Genomic DNA, 19,399 nt, shown 5'->3' on the forward strand with positions numbered 1-19,399 from the left:
CAAGCTTGTGGCCGAACAAAGTACGACATACCTAAGCATGCGACCCTCATGTCTAGGTCTCGTAGTCAACGGCATCCATCTGGAATCCTTTGCATCCTTACACCATCTTCTCATTATAAGGCTGTCTGATATTTGTTCCAAATCCTCGTATTTCATCACGCAGAATATGTGACTACATGGAATACCCTCACTATTCCACATCGAACAGTTGCACTGAATTTTTTTGTCATCGGGGTCGAACAAAACCTTGTGAATCCTACCAGGGGCGCCCATCCTTGAAAACTTGTAGACAATCGTTGTGCTGATGCTGTCTCTCCCACGAAACAGCAAGGTTGTAACACCCTTGATTTGTTTTTTCACCTCTAAAAACTGCCCGCGTGTACAGTTTTGATGCAAAAAGCTCTATTGAGTTAAGTCAGGTTGTTAACGCGGGGCTATAGTACGTAGAATAGAACTGTGCCGTGACTTCGTTGTTTCGATAATCCTTTACAACGCGATCTAAGCTGTGCACCAGCTCCAAAATGCTATCAGTGGATTTTAGGAACCCCTTTATGTATGCATTAATCCCCTCAAACCTTGCGGTTGTCCTGTATCCCGCACAGAACGTGCCCCGGAGATATGCTGTTGCCCAACTTTCTTTGACCTCGTATGTGCTTTGAACCCAACTATTATTTTGTAGGCCAAGTGACTCCACCGCCGTCTTCCAATATTCCTCGAAGTCATCTACCTTGAAGTTCGCATAGATAGCCTTCTTAAAGACCTTCCGAAATTCGGTATCCTTAACCCTCTGAACACAGTTTTTCTCGAAGTGCCACCCAAACAGCCGGTGCCTAGCTGCCGGGAACACCTCCGCGATGGCTGCGCGCATCGCTTTGTCCCCATCCGTGACAACAACACACGACGTCTTCTCTCCCATTACGTCTACAAGATTTAACAGTAGCCACCGGTAACTACGAACTTCTTTATCCTCCAGGAGTGCAAATCCAAAAATGGTTGTCTGTTTGTGGTGATTTGACTCGGAGAACACTACAAGCAGTTTCTTGTACTTATTAGACCGATACGTCGAATCAAAAGCCAGAACATCTCCAAATAACTGATAGTCCGACATCATCTCACCGTCGACCCAGAAAAGGCACCCCAGCTGATTATCGGCAGTTTGCGTGTAACGTGCGACAGTCGTCATATCGGCGTTCGCCTTTCCCTCCAAGTAACTGACTGTTGCTGCAGCATCGCCATCACTGATTTGGGCCAACCTTTGGCCGTGTACGTAATTATACAAATCACGCTTTGTAAATTGCAGCATTCCATACCCTCCAGATTGACCAGCCATGTAAGCCATTATCTTTGAGATTGGTATCCCAAACTGTTTCATGCTATCAACTTGTGCTTTGTCACCATTACTCATCTTGCGATGGCTAGGCAGGAGGTGGGAAAACATGGCCAGAGCAAGCTCGTGGTTGTGCTCACCGAAGATGGTCCTGACCTTCCACACACTGCGTTGCACATCATAGTAAATCTTCAACTTCGCCTTGCAGTCGGTTCGACTCTCCAACCTCTCCTCCCTAACTCACTCAGGACAGTCATAGTGCTTAGGATGTCTTGTGCCTTGTCGGTGGCAGAAAAAATCTCTCCTGACCAAAACCCCGTCAACACGCCCCACATCGACCTTGCGGACCCCAAAACTCCTTATTCTAGCAAACTCCTTGTACGCAAGATAGGCATCCTCCTCCCCAACAAACTCTCTGCCCAGAAAATCCTCTGCGACAACTGGAAGAATTTTCTCATCATCCCCTATATGACTGGCACCACCTGAGAAATTACCATGTTCATCTTCTCTGCGACCTTTTGGGTCACCTTCCTCACCACCACAGCACTCACCACCTTCATCCTCATCACCATCTTCGTCACTCGCATAATCACGGCCACAATATCCATCGGAGCTGGTTTTCATCCGACTCTATCACTTCGGCTCCAAACATCCCATTGAAATCCATCAGAGTTATCGGTTCATAGTTCTAGCCTGAAAACATGAAAGCGTGCAACAAGTTACGGTCAATCACTCCGCCCATGAAAGTTCTTGTCAAATTATACTACAGATTTTAAAAAGCCAAACAACCATGAACACATACCACTGTAACGGACAACACCCTAACGTCTTATGCAGAATCAACTACATCATAAGCCCGAGACATCCGTTTCCCTCACGAATAGATCTTCCCTTCAAGAACTGTCCTCAAAGATCTTTCTCTATCATGAGTAACATATGCGAAAAAAGGAGCTTCAGATTAAATTTCTGACAAATGAATGAAAATTATTTCGATCATGACAAGGAAATCTCATGCTGAGTTCTAATCCTATTATATTTTCCATGAAATATTACAAACACAACACATCAACCTGAAATACATACATAACCCTAGCATAACAGCCGTGTTACAGATGAACTTTGCAATTGCACTCCTAATCACTACAGCAGCCAATGATTACTAACACCAATTCTCAAGGCTTACATAGTTTCTCAATTGGTAAATTTTAAAAACATTGCCAATGTCATACCTCATCTCAAAGTTACAACACAGGATATTCTGTTTCAACAGACACACAAGTTTTGATTTTTAAATGAGTTCATATTCTGAAAGTATTCAAGAAAATTCCATAATATTTATTGTCGACTTACAAATTAGTATGACAGAAAAATCCATTAGCTGTAGAGAATTTCAGAATCTCTTCTGTATAATAATAACAGTATCTAACTATAAACAGCCAAGCACAACTAAATGATAATGCTGATACTTTTAATAGCTTCCAACTATAACAGCTAAAGATTCCCTTAGGGGCTACGAACAATAAAGAGATGGTGGCGGCAATAGAAATAAAAAGGACACCTCCAAAATCCAATCAGTGAAGAGGTATGATAGACATAAATTGAAAGAATTGCATTGGCGTTGGAGCTTTTTGCAGGTCCCCTACCAGAGTAGTCATAATCGTGTAGCAAGTACGATGTTCGGCTTACTCTGGAAATGAGGAAAGCTTCATTTGATCCAAAGATGTTCCCCAATCCCCAATCACATGCCTAGAACAATAACCATGTCTAATCCCTATTGGACTATTGGTCCAATAAACGAAAATCAGACACCTTCAACTATGTATGGTAATAAGGCCTAAAATAAATTCCCTTGATCCTTTTTTATTTTTCGATCCTGATCGGTGATCCAGAGTCATCAAACATCAAAACATCACAACGCTATAATTCCACTTATGTATGAACCTATACTATAATTTTTTTTTAAAATTTGATAATCCACGGCACAGAAATTTGTCCCTAGCCGAATAGATTCTGAATCTAAATCACAAAATCTAAACTCCAAATTCCCTTTTCGGCGTTCTCTCCATGCAAACATGGCCCCAACTGTATCCTTAAGCTACAATTAAAGTACAAAACCCACAGTAGTAAAACCACTCACATTAAACACAAATTTACAAATAAATTCAAATAAAGGAAAGAAAATACTACACACCTGACTTTGAACTGTATCAGTATCTGCGAGAACCGAATTCCGCGGGAAAATGACAATCTTCAGAGAAAAATTGAGATCTGACAGGAAAAATAAAAGGAGAAAGTGCGGATTCTGTGATACGTTGTTTCAGCGGCAGAGTTTTGATTCCTTGAAGAAAACGGCTGCGTCCGTGACACGGCGCCCAGACCTACGCAACTGCCGCCGGCAATGACCACTCTTCGAATCAGGGAAGCAGACGCGACAGCCGCGTTTGCTACGGCCAAAGTGGGTGCAGACTGTTTCCTTTTCCCACATTAACTCATAAATATTCTTTTTTGGAAATTGACCCACAAGTTTTTTTTTCAAAGCCCACAGCCACAATGACTCACCCATCAAATCCAGTCCTGATTCCATATCTCTCCTTAATGAATAGTATCGGCTAGGCTCACCCATAGTAAGCCTTCTAAGCCTACATCAAATCCCACACCCTCAATGCCTTTTCCATTATAAACCAACCATCACACGTGTCCTCCTCCAGGCACAAAAAACAAATTCTCTGTACGCCTTTCATTGTCTACCTATGCTTTTCCTTTTTATTATATCTCCACGGCGTTGTTGAATAAAAAGAATTAGGATGCCTTCTTGAGAGCAAGATAAAATAAGAGAATAAAATACAAATAATAAAAACACAAAAATTAATATTTTTATATTTTATTTAATAATAAATTAAAATAAAATATAAAAATTTTATTTATTTTTATTTGAAAAAATTGAGAATAAAAATATCATAATAAAAAATATAATTATAAAAATTAATAAAAATAATAAAAAATAAAAAATAAGTTGTGTCTCTTGTTAATATTTTTGTCTTTTTTGTCAAAATAGACATAAAATACATTAATTCATCTGTTAACCACGATTTTGTGTCTCTATATGACTATATTCATATTTTAGTTTCTCGAAACAAACACAGTCTAGTAGAATATTAGAAGGAAAAATATAGAGGAACAATGTATATAATGAACAACGTGAACAACGATTTAAAAAAAAGAGGATAAATTTGAAATAAAAAAAATCACATTCTTAATTAATTAAATAATTATTATCAGATTTTAAAATTTGAAAACGTTAGGATTAGCACCTAAACCACTATGTACGATTACACATTCACGTATTATACGTTTTGCACCCCACATCCACCCTCAACGGCGTCGGTCTCTCCCGCAACCGTCATCGTCGTCGCCGCAAAGGTCTTGACACTGCCGCCCCGCTTACTGTTGCAACAGGTTCTCTTCCAACCCAGGTAGTGACGCCGTTTTGCACCCCTCACAGACGTCGATATCTTCCACCTCCGCCGACTATTTCTCACCGGATGGTGCCATATCGCGATGGAAATTCATGGTGTCGTGGCAGTACTAACATTTCCTCGATAAGACCATTCCACACATGCTCCGCCGCTGGATTGGTTCCTTGATCATCACTTGTATCTACGTTCTGCGCGTATACTTGATCCAAGGCTTCTACATCGTCTCCTACGGTCTCGGAATCTACATGTTCAACCTCATCATCGGCTTCCTTTCCCCTCGGTTGATCCAGAAATTCAAGAACTCTACGACGATACCACTCTCCCCACGGGGGGCTTCGATGAGTTTTGTCCTTTCGTTTGCCGTCTCCTTGAGTTTAAGTTTTGGTATTCAATCATGGCTAGTTCAGGATGATTATTTTAGTAGGTATGCAGATGGTTATTTTAATTCTTATATGGATAGTTATTTGATTGGATTGAGTTTAGTTATATACAATTAAAATATGCTAGATGCTCAATTTTGCTAGATATACGGATAATTATTTTCACTCTTAAGTGGATGGTTATTTTCATTAGGGGTGAGCAGCGCTAGTGACGGTGTATAGCAAGCCAAGCAGTGACGGTGAGGAGGAGCCCGGCAGTGTTGTTCGTTTCTGGTTTGGAGGAGAGAAATGCCGATGAGAGTCATTGTTGACGAACCAGCGGCGGTGAGGAGGATACGATCCTGTGGGTGACGATGGGGGCTGGTTGGAGATCCGGCGGCAACAGAAGAGGGTTTGTGAGAAAAGCTGGTGCTGTAAAACCCGCGAATTTATAAATAATTAGCCAATAAATTAATTATTAATTTAAGAAATTAGAAAATAGAATCTTATAGTTTAATGAGGTAGAATTAATTAAAATATGAATTTTGACACTAATTTTAAAGAATTTGGTCCAAAATTAGACCGAACCAGACAAACCGGACACAAAACGGGCCCAAAGACCTATCTAATCCACTTAATTAAATGAGCTTCAGCTGATTCCTTCCTCATGCATGCTGAAACGCTGAACAAGTTCAGCGAAAAGGGGAAGAACGAAAGAAGAAAGCACAAACCCTTGAAATCAATTCAAATTCCCATAACTTCCTACTCCGAGCTTCGATCGCTGTATCGTTTGCGGCCACGCGACCGCAGCATTGAGCTCTACAAAGTCCAGTACTTGATTAGGTAAGAAAGTCCCATCTTTTTTTCAATTTCTCCTTCCCAATTTCGAAATTCAATGAGTAATTGGGTTCAATTTTGTGTAATTTCGGTGTTTAGATTCGAATTAACTTGTGGGTAATGTCGGATCTAGCTTGCTTGAGCTGTGGGTCAGGTAAGTACCCTCAAAACCTTTGTGTAATATTGAATTAGTGAACTCTATATTGATTATAGTGATAATTATGATGTTAGATTGAAATTGGTACGTTGTTGACTGGAGTCAATTTGAGAAATTGGAAGCTAGAAGGTTAACCATGGAGGCTGGGTTTGTTGGTGAGGGGCTGGAGTGGTAGAGCTTGTGGTGCGGTGAACGTTTGAGGTGTTCTGGGATTAACGGAGAATCTGCCAAGGTATGGTTTCGCTTTCTCGTAACTAAAATATAATGTGTCGTGAAAACTTAGGCTAGTTAACCATAAGATAGGATTGAAATATCAAAGTTGTTGATGATTGAGATTGGTTGATATGCATAATAATTAGTGAATTTGAGATTGTTGTTGATGCCATGTTGGTTGTGATGTTGATATTGTATTTGATAAAGATAATTGATTATGTATATTGAAATATTGTTTGAACTTGAATTATTGAATTGAGATTGATGGAAGAGGAGAATCGATAGGTTGAAGGATGAATAAGGAGTATTGAAATATGATTTGGGAGGGTTTGATGCTGATACTGTAAGGTTTGGTTTGGTTTTGAAAGGTTTAAAATTGGTATGTTTTGAAAGTTGAGGTTTGGAATGTTAATGAAATTTTTTATTTTTGACCAATTTCAATAAGCCACAACTTGGCCTCCAAACCTTTGATTTTTATCAAACTTATCCAGAATGAAAATTTGGCCCGAGAGGTTTACACTGTTCGAAGAACGAATAAAAAATGTTTTAAAATGAAAAAGTTATGTGCATCGAAAGTTCGGTGTGTAAAATTGAAATTCTGTAGCACTTACAATTTTGGTCACCCTGCATAACTCGCGTACGCGAGCCTCACATGCGGGGCGGGCATTCTGTTCGGGTTAGATATCCTACATACGCGAGAGAATGCGTACGCGGGCAGAGGGATGGGTACGCGGACCCCTGTTTTTTCAAAACATGACTTTTTGTTTTTAAAAGCATTCCTCCAACTTTCAAAACCTGGTAGCTCTTGTTTAAAGCCTGGTAGGTGAATTTTTGGGTAGTGAAGTATGATTAGGGCTGTGAGGAAGATAACTTGTCGATGAAGAAAGAGGTAAAGTAGATGATGTTGAATAAGGAAGTGTTGTAATGTTATATATGCTGTGAGCGGTGGCTAAATTCATGATGTATAATGATATAATAATTAATGAATGAATGTATATTTGTGATACCTGGGCAGTAGCAAGGATTGTGGTTCGTCCCGCTTGCTCCGGGTCAATGCTTGAGATTTGATAATAATGATGATTGTTTTAGACTGAATGAATGTATGTTTGAGATACCTGGGCAGTAGCAAGGATTGTGGTTCGTCTCGCTTGCTACAGGTCAGTGATTGTGATGCCTGAGTAGTAGCAACAGTAGTGGATTATTTCACTTGCTCCAGGTTGAGCTTTTAAACACCCGCCTGGGTAGTAGCAATAGTAGTGATTTAATTCCACTTGCTCTGGGTTAAGCGGGTAGTAGTAAGAGGGTTGTAACTCAGACCCACTTGCTCCGCAATGGGTGTTTCTGTCCATGGTTAACTACTAGGACATGTCGGATTTGGCTATATAACCGACAGATGATATCATCAGCCATAGGATAGGCATACAACATATGCATATATTTATTTTGTATGGTTGTGCATTAATTGGACTTGTCTATGTGATTATTATGCCTACTTGCTAAAGTTGCTACCTGCTGTAATTATATTCTACTTGTGTTTGCTTTGTCTATATTTTGTTTGTCTGTGCTATGGAGTTCTGGAGGAACGGAGGAAGGTGAGAAGCTAAAGGATCAAGTTAGGTTTGAGTTATAATTTTGAACCCTTAGCTACCCCACCTTGTTTATGGCTTATTTATGGTTGTAAAGAATAGTTTTAAGTTTGTAATCTATTGACGGAAGTTCTAGGATCGCCTCTGGCTTTCCCGGGACCTTATATGTTAGTTATGTGGGCACTGTTACCATGCTGAGAACCTTTGGCTCTCACCCCATACATATTTTGTGGTTTTCAGATGCAAGACGTGAGACACCTCGATGAGGCATACTGGGAGCTTCTGAATGCGAAGGACTTTTGTGCTTTTGGGACTTTAGTTTGGTTTTTGATGTATATACAGATACTCTTATATCTCCACTATATATGTATATTATGCTTTATCCCTCTTAGAGGTTGATTTGGAGAAACAGGTTTTGTAAACTGTATTTTAGGGCTCTTTTGGGATTCTCATGTATTTATGTATATATATGTATATATGCTCTGGCTGATTTTAACTTCGCGAGACGGGTCAGAAGCCTTGTTATCTGTATTTTTGGAACTCTTCTCCTATATATATGTCACTTTGCTCTTATCTCATTTGGTTTACGTTTATTGCTTACGCTTTTCTGTTTAACGCTTTTGTTTTAACTCTTTTTCAAAAGGCTCCTAGATAAAACCCTTTTTCACCTATATTTTTAGAGGTCGTAATACTTTATTATCTCGAATTTATGACTTAAGTATAAGACTTTGTGTGGTAGGGTGTTACAGGTGCTTTGGTAAATTAGAGTATAATAAATGGTTAAAATTTTTGAATTATTGAATGAGATTTTTTTGTTGAGTAATTTGGGTGAAGTGTTTTTTTTTAAATTTGATTGGACCAAATTTTTAGACTATTATTCACGTTGTTTATATTTTTCGTTGTTTATCTAGCGGAATCGATATTAAAATAAGGAGGCCACTTTGATAAACATATTAAAAATATCTTTTTTTAAAGACAGTATACGTGTCACATTACTATTGGACGAAATATTAAACCGGTCAATAAAATATTTTGAATAAACCAAAATAAAATCGATTTATTATAATTATCAGATCCGATTCAATCCGATCGGTTTACATAATCTGAACCAAATCATATTTAAATTTTTTATGAAAATGACAAATATATCCTTAATTTTTATTTGACAGACATTTAAATCTATAAAAATATAAAATTACAATTAAGTCCTTAAAAAAATAAAACCTAACCCTAAATTCTTGCTAACCCAAACCCAAGCCCAAGCCAATGCAAACCCAATCTCAATGGCTCACCAATCTCTCAATCTAACCTCAAAAAAGCCCTACCCTTTCACTACCCACCCCACCCAGTAAGAACTTCATTCTCGTTCTCCTCTCTTGGTAGCAATCTAATGAAAGCTAGAAATCAATTTCATAAGAGCTTCATTCATATAGCGCGTTATCCTCTCCTTTTTCTCGCGAAGTCAATTGTGTGAGGGCGCAAACCACTTTTTTGGAATCCTCACCGCCGTGGTGCTCCCCCTCCGTCAATTCCAGTAGTCTCGTCATCCCCATTGTTGTATCCATCACTGAGCCACTTCCCCGCCCTTCCTCCATGATTACGCGCACCACTTCATTAGGTTTGCTAATCCCTCTTTCAATTTGGTTGAGTTTTCTTCTTGGTTTCACTTTTCAGTTTAGCTCAGATTGATGTTTTTCTTCTTGATTGGGTATATATAGTCAAGAATCAGATTTGGGATTTGTTTTCTACCTCGCACGAACAGAAAAGGAGCAGAAACAAGAAACACACCTCCGCGCTAGAATCGTTGCCGACGTTCCCCTCTACCCGTCAGTACCGGTTGCATTGTGCTTCCCTTGCCAGTGGGTCCATCGCCGATTTGCTCCCTCCTTCCTCTGGTTCTATTCTTAGGTCTGCTTAGCTTCTTGGTTCAGATTACTGGTATGTAAAAAATTCCTCCTTCAATTTTGTTGTGTTTTCTTTTTTGTTTCAGAATTGAAATTGGTTCCCACTAATGTTTTTCTTGTTGGTTCGGTTTCGATTTTAGTTAATGTGTTTGGTTTGTCTAAAAATCTCCTTTTCAATTTGGGGAACATTTCTTTTTCATTTCAGATTTCAATTTGGTTCACATCATGATTTTTCTTCTTGATTTGGTTTCAATTTTTGGGGGTTTGTTTTCGTTCTTGCCAAGAACACAGGACAAAAGGGGGTGAAGTAAAGGAAAGGCCTGCAAGACGCATCGATACCGCTGTGAAGAGTTGTCGCCGCAACGCGCTGCACCTCCATTCTGGGTTTTTCCTATCTGGTACGTGTATATTATTTGTTGCTGCCGTCTTTACCTATTTCAATTTAGGGTAGAATCAGCTTTTTCCAATTTGGATTCATACTAAAGATGTTATGCATTGTTGATTAATTTGTGGAAATAGTATTACTATATGTTAATAATAATTTAGATTTACATGTATGCATCTTAATATGTTTTGGATTGGTGTTTTGTATTTTTTCGGGAGGAATTTAGTGGATGTTGAGGGGTAGAGAATGATATGTGTGGTGAGTTGTGAATGTATCTATTGCCTATGTATGACTTTATACTCTTTTGGTGATTGAAATTTGAGTAGTGCTAGGGAGTCAATGGCCTAAGTGTACAATGTGTACAATGGGCTAAATCTTTGGTTTATGAATCAAATGAACATCACCTATACTATGCACAATAACCATCCGGATACCAGGGATACCCATCCGGATACCAAGGATAATAAACATCTCATGTTATAAAAAGCTAATTTTGGGTTCACCAAGGTTCGAACCCTTGACCTTTTGGATCTGGAATTCTTATACCATGTCCTGAAACCACTCATCCCAAAAACGTAACTTGACAGGACAATGTAACACTAATAATAATATCTCTAATACTTTCCAAACCTTCATTGTACACATTGTACGCTTAGGTCATTGGCTCCCTATACTTTCTCTTGAAATTTTGTTCTTTTATACAATTTAGTATTCTGTTTTTACTGTTTTAATTGTGTGCTGGATATAGGGCTTGTGTGTGGTTAATAAATAATAGCTGGTCTTGCAAATGTTTATGCATCCTGCCATATGCTAAATACTTTAGTTAGTTTATGAGAGGTCCTACAGAAAGTTTCTTTTCCACATAATTTAACATGTTGTGGAATGCTATTTTGGTTCCTGTGCTGTATTTAGATTATTGCAATGAATTTTTTATACTTTTTTTGAGAATGTTTAAATCTTCATTTTAATATGCTAAATCACTGATAACAAATCTCTATTATCCAAGTTTTAATCATATTATGCAAGTAAAATACAATGATATTAGAGTTAAAGATGCTAAAGTACCCGACCACCTCCATTTTTGCTAAAGAGTGATCAAATTTAACATACCCTGGGTGGTAATAATCATTGTGTGAATTTACCATGTGTAATGTGGATATGACTATGAGAATTTGGAGCTACTAGAACCTTTGATGTTTATGAATAGGCCCAAACCTCAAAGTTCTTGCAAATTTATGATATAAGTATTTGGACTAGAATACCTCATGTTTAAGAATACAACATGCATGCATCTCGAAGAAGAGGGAGGTGACAGGTGTAATTTTGTAATGTTATGTTGCTACATTAGTTATTAGTTCCTGATTTGCATGCTATAGCAACTTCTTTTGCGTAAATTTACTTGGCCTTTTGTAATAAATTGTCTGTTAATTTTCAGCAGAATATTGCCGAAGCAGGAGAGAAGAAAATAGGAATGCAATCAAGTGGTACTAAAGAAGATAACATATTCTCCCTTACAAAGCAACTTTCTCTAAATTCCTTTGGCAAAAACAAGTCTTCAAATAGCTAGATTATTACAATAACAAAAGCTAGTTTCTTATTTATTTCTTCATTTTTGGTGTCATATTCCCTTGTTCAATGTTCACGAGTATCTCTGTGATTTTGTCTAATTAAATTGTGTTATACCTATGATCATATTAACATTATTATGTGCATGATTTGCCTCCTTTTGCGATTGGCCTTAGCACTTTCTAAAGCTAGTGAAGCTTTTGTGGATAATAATAATAATAATAATAATAATAATAATAATAATAATAATAATAATAAATTTTCTTTTAATTGGACGACTACAAGAGAAAACAAATTATGTAAAGTACCTAAATGCTACCTTTTCTTTCATTTCCCCTTTTATAAAGCAAAATTATGTAAAAGTCTCACCAAATGAGTTGTTCTCGTGACAACAACATCCAAGAAGGTTTGAAATGAGTCATCCAGCAAGTGTTCCTGTTAGAACCCTGTTGAGCCATATTTAAAACAATAATGTGTCAATGTTAGGAACTATATCATACAAGTTAGGCGCATAATTCACGTGACAATGTCATTTTATTAACAACAACAATTTGAGCTATAAAATATAAAATATATTTGAACCTAAATAACTGAAAAATACTTCTTACCTACCATCTATTCCCATCTGTCAAGAAATTTGAAAATCACAATTGTCTTCTATTCCTGCTAGAATGAAAACCACTTTAAGTGACCCTGAATTTTTTATGGCATGACTATGACGTTCCATCAAGATGAACTCATGAACGAAATGGTCACACACAGCTTCAGTATATTTTCTACTGACCCTCTAAGATAATTCAAATCTATACATTTATTATATATTATCCAAAATATTGTATAACTATGTTTCAATTCAATTATGTGCCTAGCACAACTAGCCAAATTTAATTGCAACTTGAAGAGAGGATGCAAGTGAGAAGAGCAAAAAATAGGATCCATGAGGTTGATGAAAAAGACAAGAAAGCCATAGACATAGCATTGATTAGTATATATTCAGAGTAACTTAATATTACATAAGATAAATTAAATTCTATGAATCCATAGGAGATGATTTCACGTGGCTTTGTTAAATTCAATTGGGTCAGTTAGACTAGTTATAATATCTTTAAATTTAACATTTTATACGAAAAATATTTTAGTTTAATAATTTAAACCAATCAAACATTTTCATTAAACAAAAAAAAATCAGTCATTTTTAATGTAAGAATCTTTTTCTTATCTAATGTACTGGTGATCTGATTTTGTTAGTGTATATATCAATTTTGTATTGTTTTACTTAAATCATGGATTATTAATTGAGATCTTTAATTACTTTTTTTTCTTTGAATGATGATCAATCTTTAAAAATGAAATCACATAGTTTTTATGTCAAATTTTCCTTTCCTTTTTCTAATGATATCATCAATTTTAACTATATATGAAATGCAAGATATATATAACTTTTCTTTATAAAAATGACCAACATCCGACTACAAGTGAAAATTTTTATTTTAATGTAAGTATAAAATTTTTCGAAAATGTTTGGTAACCAAAGAAAATTAGCCAAAAATAGCCATAACTTGCCTTATTTAGCATTTATTAATTGTTGCGACAATTAATGAATGCTAAATCAGGTAATTTTTAAGATTAAAAAAATTATTGATTAATGCAATAATGAAGATCTAAGAATAAAATCATATCATATCTAATACATTAGGAAACAAAATATCGGTATAACTATGTAAATTACATTAATCACGAGATTTTGAAGCATAAATAAAATTTAAAATATTATTCTATTCTCAAAATTCAATCTAAATACTATGTTTAATAACTTAATTCACTTAATTAGAGTATATTCATTAGAATTATTTTTGTAACAATAGGTAATGAAAATAAATTTATTCAGGATCAAGTTTAAAATAAAATAATAACAATTAATGTGAATTTAATCAAGTATTAAAATAAAATAATGATAAACTATTGTTGTATTAATATAGTGACATCATAAATTTGATTTGTTTATAGATTTATAACTGAGTCAAGGAAGAACGATAGCCAACTCAAACTTACTTCTTTAACAGTTTGATAAGTTAAAGTGATGATATTGATGGCAGATTTCGAACTTTAATTTGAACTTATATATTAATGTGAATTTAATATGGTACTGAAAGAAAATTAAGATCTTTTTTATGACATAAAAGATAGCCAAAGTAAGAAAAAGAGAAAACAAAAAATTCAATATCTAGGACGAAGACAGGGAGACTGAGACTCGATATCATGTTTGTTAGTACTAGTATCTGTTCCCAAAATTTTAGAAGTACCTCCCAAAAGTGGGGACAGGAGACTGAAATTTGGTGGGACGAAGACTAAAATTTTAATAACATTTTACACCTAAAATATCATCATTTCAATTAATTAATTTCAAGTTTACTCTGTGTACAAATTAAATTAAAGCTTTATTCTTATTTTATATAGTCTCTGTCTTCCACTTTACACCAAATACAATATTGAGACTTTATCTTCAGTGATGTGCAGTCTTCTCTAGCTGTTTTCCGAATCTAACTCTTCATATCCTAGGCTAGCTACAGCAGTTATGGCATCCGCTTTTGGGACTATAAGCTAAGTAAGGTAGTTTACTCCAGGCTTTTTAGTTTGTAGCTAGGTTGTTTTTTCTTCCAGCTATTCTTCTTCTCTTATGGGTTTCAATCTCGGTCTTTCAGTCTCTGCCTCTCAATCTTAGTCTCTCAGTCTCTGTCGCTCTTCCAAACGCTACCTAACATAAGCGCTGACGAAAACAATGGTGAATATTATCTTATCCGCACTGTCATCGCATCGGATAAGATCCACACTCTAAAAGGATCGGTGTAGTTGTAGGATGCGATAAATTTTTTGTTGGTCTAGGATGGATACCAATCTAGAAAGACTATTTTATCAATACTCTAAAAATATATTTGTTTCTTGAATATGATAGAAAAATAGAAAAAAAATAGGTTTAAAAGAAAGAAATAAATAAAAAATAACCTAAAAATATAATTTTTTACAAAAAAGATTAATATATATAAAAAAATAAAAATAAAAATGAAAATAAAAAATATGAGATTTTATTAATAGTTATAATATTATATTCTTTTAAAAAAAAGGTAATATGTCTGGGTTTGGTTTCTATAATTATGATTTTTATTTGTTAGCATTCTCTACATTATATCTTAATGACATCAATACATGTTCAAAGTATAATTATTCAATATTTTTATTTCTCTACTGAATGACTGAAGTTAGAGTTTTTATTCATTTCTATCACTAGATTAAAAAATTGTGTAAAATTGAATTTAAAAAAATATGATAGAAGACTATCAGATATATTTAATTATCAAAAAAGACCTTTAATATAAAAATTATTAAGTGAGAATAATTTTTATAATATTTATAAAAATTAATTTTTTAAAATTTCTAATGTATATGTAAACTATAGCCCACTTATTATTATTATTATTTCTTTGTTATTATAATTATTTGTTAATGTTGCCAATTTTTTTGTAAGGATTTATACATATTTTTAAGTTGATTTGATTATAGGATTTTACAATGTTAGACATAATTAGTATGTTATAATTGAATTGAGTTCTTTTCATAATTTTTTAAAAATAATAAATAAAAATATATAATTTAGATGTAAATTTTGAATTAAAAAATACTTATTCATTAATATGTATTCGTTATATTTATTCATTAGTATTTAACTCTAAATTATAATTAAGAAAATATTAATTGTTATGTTTGATTATCTAAACCGATCAGTCGCGGATATGTACCTGCAGATATGATTTGTAAGAGTTATAGTATAATTTATATTTAGTATAATTTGTAATAAATTAGAATATTATCTTTCTCCGAATAATATAAGAGTTTATCTATCTTGTACCCAAATTAAAGTCACAAAATTAGAAAGAAAATCAAAAGAATATCATATCTAATAATTAATTTGTTTAGATATCCAAATACAAATAATTTAATATAATATTAATTATTTAATATTAATATATGAATTAGTAATATAATTGATAAATAAGACAAGACTATTTAATTTAATTTATTTAATATTAACTATATAATTTGATTTATTTAAAATTATAAGTCTTAAATATTCTTCTATTATCATTATATTTATTTATTAACATTTAATTTTAAATTATACTAAAATTGTCTTAATTTAATTTTAAAATAAATGTATAAATAAAAAAATGCATTAGTTATTTGGAAAAGGGGGAAACCCTACTAGCTACTAAGCTCTGTTTTCTTCTACGCTGTTTCATTTCCTCATTTCTACTTTTACATTTTCCTCCTTTCCTTCCCCTCCCATCCACTTCTCAGATCTTGAATCTCCAACATCAGTCCATCACCACTGCCGTTTTCTCTTCTCCGGTCTCGCATTCCCAGTGCCTCCCCACATCGCGACAGTCTTCTATTCTCTTCTCCAGTTCTCGCATCCCCAATGCCTCCCCACATCCCTTCGTCCCTTCTTTTCACCTCAACAATTGCAGCCACTGCCGTTGAGATTACGATGACAACATGGCCTACGCGTAACAATTGCAGCCACATCCCTTCGTCCTTCTTTTCACCATTTTTGACTGGTGGTTTGTGATTTCTCGTAGCAACGATGGAGATTTGTGGAAGCAGCCACTCTCATAACAAATAGGTAAAGTAGAATTTCAATAGAAGATCTTTAATTAGAATATGAGATCTAATTTGGATTAACTTTATTATTTGGAGGATATTTTTATAAAAAATTACTAGATTGAATTTGATTTTGAATATCAGATTTGAAATTAGAATATTGTTATTATTTAATAGGATATCTTTATAATAAAATTAGATCTCTGCACCATTTTTATTGATTATCGCTATAAATAACAGTGTTTTACGTCATGTTTTAAAACTAAGCACTCCTTTTTTTCAGGTACAGTAAACTGGAGGAGCAAAGAGGATGAGTAAGGTAATCATACTTGTTTTTGTTAAATAAAAAATATGATTATTAATCTTTTGTAATCTGTTTTTATTTTCTATTTTTCTTTTATTCTAATATCAATAGTGAAATTTATTTGTTTTGACTAGCAAACACCGGCAGCCTCTATAACTTTGAAGGGAGAATCGAACATGCACTTTTCAGCTTTGGATGAGAAGGTAAAGTAATTTTTTTGCTGTCATATCCAAAGATGCCTTGCTTTTTTAGCAAGTTTTTTTTAAACAGTGTGTAGTTATATTTTGTGACGTCTAGATTTGCCATGTTGTTACCTTATTATTTAGTAATGCGTGTCTTATTTTATGGCATCTTGAGGCTTGGAAAGGGTGTTGTCGAGGCACTGTCAGCGATGATACGCGAAGCTGTTGTGGATGGGATAACAACGGTTCTGCCAAAGTTTGTGGAAACGGTTGGTTCCTCATCAAAAATTGAGAGTTACGGTGTCAAGCTTTCGGATACTGCTCCAGCTGTTACACCACCGTCAGACAGTTTGAAACGCTTCCTTGACGCTAACCCCGCAATGTATTTGGGTGACGAGCCAGTAACGAAAAAAAGGACACCGAGGCGCAAAGGAAAAAAGCCGGTCTCCGAAGTTAAGGTTTTATATTTTTTTAACAAATATCACAATTTATTTTTTATTTTCAATTATTGTCATTAATTTTTATAATTATATTTTTTATCATTATCCTTTTTTCTTAAATCCTTTTAAATAAAAGAATAAAAATAAACCAAACTGTTACCCTTACTTCTTAAATTAATTGTCATGTTTTTTGAATTTACAGAAAGAATTACATTTTGGAGAGAAGCTTCTTCCAGGCCGTTCATGGCTTTATTACAATAATTACAATCCAAATATGGATGGAGATGACATGCCACATGTAAGTTTTGGCCTTTAGGATAACATTGTTATTAATAGAATTTTGTGTGTACACTTTTACTAAATAATTAATGTTGACATTGTTTTTATAGTGTTTGGACCTTTTATTTCGACCAACTAAAGAGATGAAATTTTTTGAATATGAGCTGGCCATTGCTGCTTACATTTTTGGAAACAATTTGGATCCAAAGTAAGTAAAACTAATTTATTTCTCATTTTAATTGTTGATTTGTCATGTAATTATTTTTTTAATATTTTCTAACACCATAGTATACTATTCTTTTACATGATTTAAGGGAAGTGCTTATTCCAGACGATCATTGTATGGGCACACGTGAGACTCTTCTGACTATTATGCCCGGCAAGGCAATAATTGGTGATGTAAGAATCATTTCAACAGTATTTCTTTGTTATGCTTGCAAATTTATAAAATTTGGATTAGTGCAACATAACCGTGATTGTCTTTTATCCATAGGTCCTTACCTTAGTTTGTTCGATGATGACCAAAGGGCCATTTGGGCCAAATAAATTCAAATTAGACAACAAATGGTTTTTGCCACCGACATTCTCTGTAAGTTTATTAGCAATTCAAAATTTACTCTTCTATATAAATATATCTTCCTATTTAATTTATAAATATAATAAGATTCCTCACTTAGTTCAATATGCAATGTAGCAAATTGTTTTAAGTTCGAAACAGAAATGTTCCGGCACAATGAAATACATCAAGGATAACTTTATGGGAGACCTCGGCAGTTTACACGAGGTTTGTTAATTCCGATCAACATTCAATTAATTGGAATATTAATATTTCAATGCTGTTTTTATTAAAAAATATTTTCTGAATGTTGTAGATTTTTGTACCAATTCACCTTAATGATCATTGGTTCCTCATAGTGGTTAATTTGCTTTATGGAACTGTGAGGTATATGGACTCGTTCAAGCGTTGTACATCGATGACAGAGCGTAAGAGAGTCATTGATGATGTGTTAACTTATCTTGAGAAGTTTGTATCTGACGAAAACTTCCAAGAAACACCTTCACCTAAAAACCTTCAATTTTCTAAATATAAATTCTCTGAGCCAGCTGTCCCGCAACAAAAGGCCAATTCGTAAGTTTAAAAATATGAATTTTTAGAGTACAAGTTAATTTTTCTGGCTGTTCTTTTATATTATTGCTTTGTTAATGTGTGCCTTGAATTGTGGTGAAGGAATGATTGTGGTATTTGGGTCGTGAATGGATGATCCTCAACCACTATTGGGGCGTCAATAAGCCATGGGTAGGAAAATCGTCTATGGATTTTATAATGTTTAGTTTGTTGGGTTTATTTAATTAAATAATATCATTGTAACTGTCTGTTAGGTTATCAATGATTACTCAAGGATGCGATTGGCTGTAGATTTGGTGTACAAATGGCACAATCCGAAACGGGATATGATAAAAGAGTTTGCTGTTGCTAACTGGAATAAAAAGATGCAGCAGTCTGTCCTTCAAACTTAGAATTTTAAGACGCCTCTAGTTAAAAATTTATTAATCGTAATTGTGTATTTTAAGAACACATTTATTTAGTTAAGTTATGGATTGATTAGGCCATTTTAAATTTGTTTGAAGTACACTTTATCTTTATATTTAAGTCTATAATGATTTATATATTACTGTTTTTGGACTATTTAGATATATATTGTTCTTTTTTATTTATAATAATTTATA

At 34.4% G+C, this 19,399-nt stretch overlaps 2 protein-coding genes and 1 long non-coding RNA gene across 6 annotated transcripts; 2 read left to right on the forward strand and 1 right to left on the reverse strand.

Annotated features, from left to right (window-relative positions):
• Positions 1 to 415: 415 nt before the first annotated feature.
• On the reverse strand, positions 416 to 1,405 carry LOC112730496 (protein FAR1-RELATED SEQUENCE 5-like). Its single transcript, XM_025780578.1, has one exon. The coding sequence runs from the start codon at positions 1,403 to 1,405 to the stop codon at positions 416 to 418; it is 990 nt and encodes a 329-aa protein (XP_025636363.1).
• Positions 1,406 to 9,209: 7,804 nt separating this feature from the next.
• Positions 9,210 to 11,971, forward strand: LOC112728162 (uncharacterized). Of its 4 annotated transcripts, none has more exons than XR_003166151.3 (4): positions 9,210 to 9,573; positions 9,674 to 9,893; positions 10,144 to 10,257; positions 11,683 to 11,971. It is a non-coding gene; the product is annotated as an uncharacterized lncRNA (long non-coding RNA). The 4 variants fall into 4 exon arrangements; XR_011868869.1 differs by having other exon boundaries at positions 9,221 to 9,573; positions 10,151 to 10,257; XR_003166150.3 differs by having other exon boundaries at positions 9,226 to 9,573; positions 11,680 to 11,971.
• Positions 11,972 to 16,778: 4,807 nt separating this feature from the next.
• Positions 16,779 to 18,464, forward strand: LOC112729395 (uncharacterized). Its single transcript, XM_072208413.1, has 6 exons — positions 16,779 to 17,410; positions 17,595 to 17,690; positions 17,782 to 17,879; positions 17,986 to 18,070; positions 18,165 to 18,260; positions 18,366 to 18,464. The coding sequence occupies exons 1-6, from the start codon at positions 17,075 to 17,077 to the stop codon at positions 18,462 to 18,464; spliced, it is 810 nt and encodes a 269-aa protein (XP_072064514.1). The 5' UTR covers positions 16,779 to 17,074.
• Positions 18,465 to 19,399: the final 935 nt, after the last annotated feature.

This window comes from Arachis hypogaea, chromosome 12, assembly GCF_003086295.3.
Source record: "Arachis hypogaea cultivar Tifrunner chromosome 12, arahy.Tifrunner.gnm2.J5K5, whole genome shotgun sequence".
Taxonomy (NCBI): Eukaryota; Viridiplantae; Streptophyta; class Magnoliopsida; order Fabales; family Fabaceae; genus Arachis; species Arachis hypogaea.